Raw genomic sequence first — 3336 nt, forward strand, 5'->3', positions numbered from 1 at the left:
ACCAAATAGTGTGACTGCAGACCTCTTTGTCTAATAAATTGAAGCCAAAAGCAAGTGCTGAGAGAAAGTAACTGTCACCCTAGAGTTGCATATCTAGCCAAGGTATCATTTAATAGTGAAGTTATGCTACACATGAAGATGGGCCTCCCCAAACCACACTCAAATGTAGACTTGCTCCACCGGCTGCTGAGAGTACAGTCAGGTGCTAATCCTCAGCCATTGACCCTTTCAGGTATTTCCTCAGCTTCAGAGAGCTAATTTGCCCAAAGTTAGGGACTTCCTGAGACGGTCACATCCAATGTCTGAACAAGGGGAGGGTATAAATATATGTCTCATCCCATCCTCAGATGGTAATCCTGATGAACATTCCCACATAATTAACCCCATCTCAGTGCTGGCTTCCTTCTAGAGCTTAACTGAGAAATAAAGACTTTTGAGAAAAATGAAATCTTATCGTGTTTACATCAACTGACACCATGTTAAAGGAACTTCTAAAGAATGTAATTTAGGAAGATGGAAAAAGATCACAGCAGATGATCTGAGATGCAGGTAGGAATGTTAATAGAATAAATTAGCAAGTAGAGGTAAATGTAAAACAATGACTGTACACACAAGTTGCAATAATGATTACAGTTCCTTTGAAGAATCAAGTAAACAAGACATAGCTAAATACTGCAGTTATGCAACACTTGGATGATAAGAGTGTCCAATGAGAGCAGCTCACGTCCTGTTCACTGGTTCGGCCAGTGATGGACTGGAAGCTTGTGAGCCACAGCCTTTGGCCCAGTGTGGGAAAGTGGCCAGGGAAAAACAAATAAAAGCATTCTTGGGAGGTTCAGACTTGGAGATTGTGGAGGAAACTGGAGGGGTTCCTTCCCTGTTGTTTGCTTGCTAGCTTGTTTTCAATCACTGTAAGTTAATGATTTGAATTCAGAGATTGTACTGTGTGTGTCTCTTGTCCCTTGTATACAAGTAAGGGAAGGATTTGACTACTAACACATCAAGTGGGATTTTTGTATTTTCATTGGTAAATGGGATTCTTTAGAAATAAGGAACGGCAAGCTTCCTTCACTGGTTTTATCACCATATTACATTTTCTGGTAATAGAGATGAGCTTTCCGCTTTCATAATTGGAAACATTTCATGAGCAGTAGAAATAGCAGTTCTTTAAAAGTGCAAATGGACACAGCTTTGGAATCTTGACCATTTCAGATGAAACCACATTGATGAACCCACCCCCCCTTTTCTCAATTCTTCTTAAGTCATTTTTTGATTCCAATTCTGCAATTTATTGGTAAGGAAACACATTAAAGAAATGCCTTTGTCTGTATTGTCATGTATTCTTGCAAGAAATACGCTTTTATTTTAAAGAACTTCCCATTTATTCCTTCCATTCTTCCTATGGTGTTTTCTTAGAGAATTAATCATTGTTTTCAATCAACAACTCTTACGTTTGTTCACAAATTCAAGCATGTGGGGTATTTTGAGGACCTAAGGAATGTTAAGAAAATTTTGTATTTGAGAAATGTTTAAGTATTTTTACTAATTTTAAAAGTATTCCCATTTCTGTTTGTGTTCCAACTTTGGACAATGTGGCTTTGAGATTCCAATGTTTTCTAATTCACTGGGGGTTTTGATCGTAATTGGAGGCAGTAGATGGTCAATTATGTCCCATGATTTCGAGGAGCACTCTGCAGACCATGTCAGAGACTTCCGGCTCAAGCCACGGAGGCTCAGCCATGGAAAGACAAGATACTATGTGGGAGTAAAATGGCCCGCCAAGTGGCTAAAGTCATTCTGATGGCGGCGACGACTTGAGTTAGGGAGGTCAGACTCGCTCAGGAAGCTCAAACTGATTTTTCTTCAGTGTAGGTGACTTGGGTGACATCTTTTCAGAGTTCTCATGCATAAATAGTAGGCATAAATCAGCTGAGGTGAACTTTGCCTACATGGGGCATAGTTGAAAGATTTTCTGGTAGAGGTCACGGAAAGTTTAAAGTCACCAGATTTCCACTGTGATTGGCTGACTGGAGGCCAAGCAGGGGGCCATCCAATCACAGGTGACATGGGGTTCCTTAGTGACAGACCTCCCTGCTTTGCATTTTATCCAATCAGATGTGAGCATTGCCCGTGACGTCATAGAAGGCAGGGAGTAGAAACCGGGCCAAGGGACCTCGACGGCCGCACTGTCCTTCCCTCTGAGCTGCGGGGAAGACGATTCCGACATGCTTGAGCCTTCGTCTGAGGCGTCTGAAGAAAGCCCGGGCACCAAGGAGACGTCTGAAGAAAGCCCGGGCACCAAGGAGACGTCTGAAGAAAGCCCGGGCACCAAGGAAGCCGAGCCGAAGAACCCGAAGCGCCGCTGCAGCCGCCGTCGCCGCTGCAGCCGCCGCCGCCGCCGCTGCAGCCGCCGTCGCCGCTGCAGCCGCCGCCGCCGCCTCTCTGACGGCTTCGACAGCTTTGCCACCTATTTCGGAAGGGTGCTGCAGCGGGTCCAGGAGGGCCTGAGCCTCTCGCAGGAGGCCGTGAACGTCATGGATTCGTTCGTGAAGGACATCTTTGAGCGAATCGTCGACGAGGCGGCGCGCCTGGTCCGCTCCAGCAAGCGCTCCACCCTCACCTCCAGAGACATGCAGACCTCCGTGCGCCTGCTGCTGCCTGGGAAGAGGGGCAACCACGCCATATCCAGCGCCACCAAGGCACTCATTCGGTACATAACCGGCAAATGAGCTGCCTCCGGACCACCTGAGCATCGCAAACCAAAGGATCTTTTCAGAGCCACCTCAGTTTTCTTAATAAGAACTGTATTCTAACAAACTTTGATCGACTTTATTTTTTAAAGTGTGTCATCCTGCTAATTTTTAAACATCTTTTTTACAAAGAACTAAATATTATCAACTACATTTTAATATATCTATGGTTTAATTTGCTCAAAATGAAATAGTGAGTTTTGTTCAATAATGTTGCGTTATACCACTTTACTAAAGAGTGAGTTCTTTTATTTTTCTAGGTCAACCTTTCACAGGGTCTGTAAGATAAAGTTATTTACCTTTTTCACTCTCATTTTCTCATGAATGTATGGCAAAATTTTCCAGAGATTCATTATGTACCGTAATGACAACAAATTAAGTGCAGGAACATGTATAAGAATTCAACAGACATATTAGAAGAGATATTAAGGAGGTTTTCTTTTTCTTTTTTTTTAATTGAAGTATAGTTGATTTACAACGTTGTATTAGTTTCTGGTGTACAGCAAAGTGATTCAGTTATACATATATATAATCTTTTTCATATTCTTTTTCATTACAGGTTATTACAAGATATTGAATATAGTTC

At 42.8% G+C, this 3336-nt stretch overlaps 1 protein-coding gene across 1 annotated transcript; it reads left to right on the forward strand.

The window, feature by feature from the left end:
• The first annotated feature begins 625 nt into the window (after positions 1–625).
• LOC309653594 (histone H2B.3-like) lies at positions 626–3321 on the forward strand. The gene is made up of 2 exons (XM_082478487.1): positions 626–2246; positions 2307–3321. Exons 1-2 carry the CDS (start codon positions 2226–2228, stop codon positions 2727–2729), a joined length of 444 nt encoding a protein of 147 aa, XP_082334613.1. The 5' UTR covers positions 626–2225; the 3' UTR covers positions 2730–3321.
• The last annotated feature ends 15 nt before the right edge of the window (positions 3322–3336 follow it).

This window comes from Balaenoptera physalus, assembly GCF_965194825.1.
Source record: "Balaenoptera physalus genome assembly, contig: HAP1_SCAFFOLD_634, whole genome shotgun sequence".
Taxonomy (NCBI): Eukaryota; Metazoa; Chordata; class Mammalia; order Artiodactyla; family Balaenopteridae; genus Balaenoptera; species Balaenoptera physalus.

Bases quoted from the DNA above. Each gene is read 5' to 3' on its own strand.
- LOC309653594 (XM_082478487.1), top strand. From the start codon at position 2,226: ATGCTTGAGCCTTCGTCTGAG. The intron at 2,247-2,306 runs GCGTCTGAAGAA...GGCACCAAGGAG, and splicing joins TGCTTGAGCCTTCGTCTGAG to ACGTCTGAAGAAAGCCCGGG.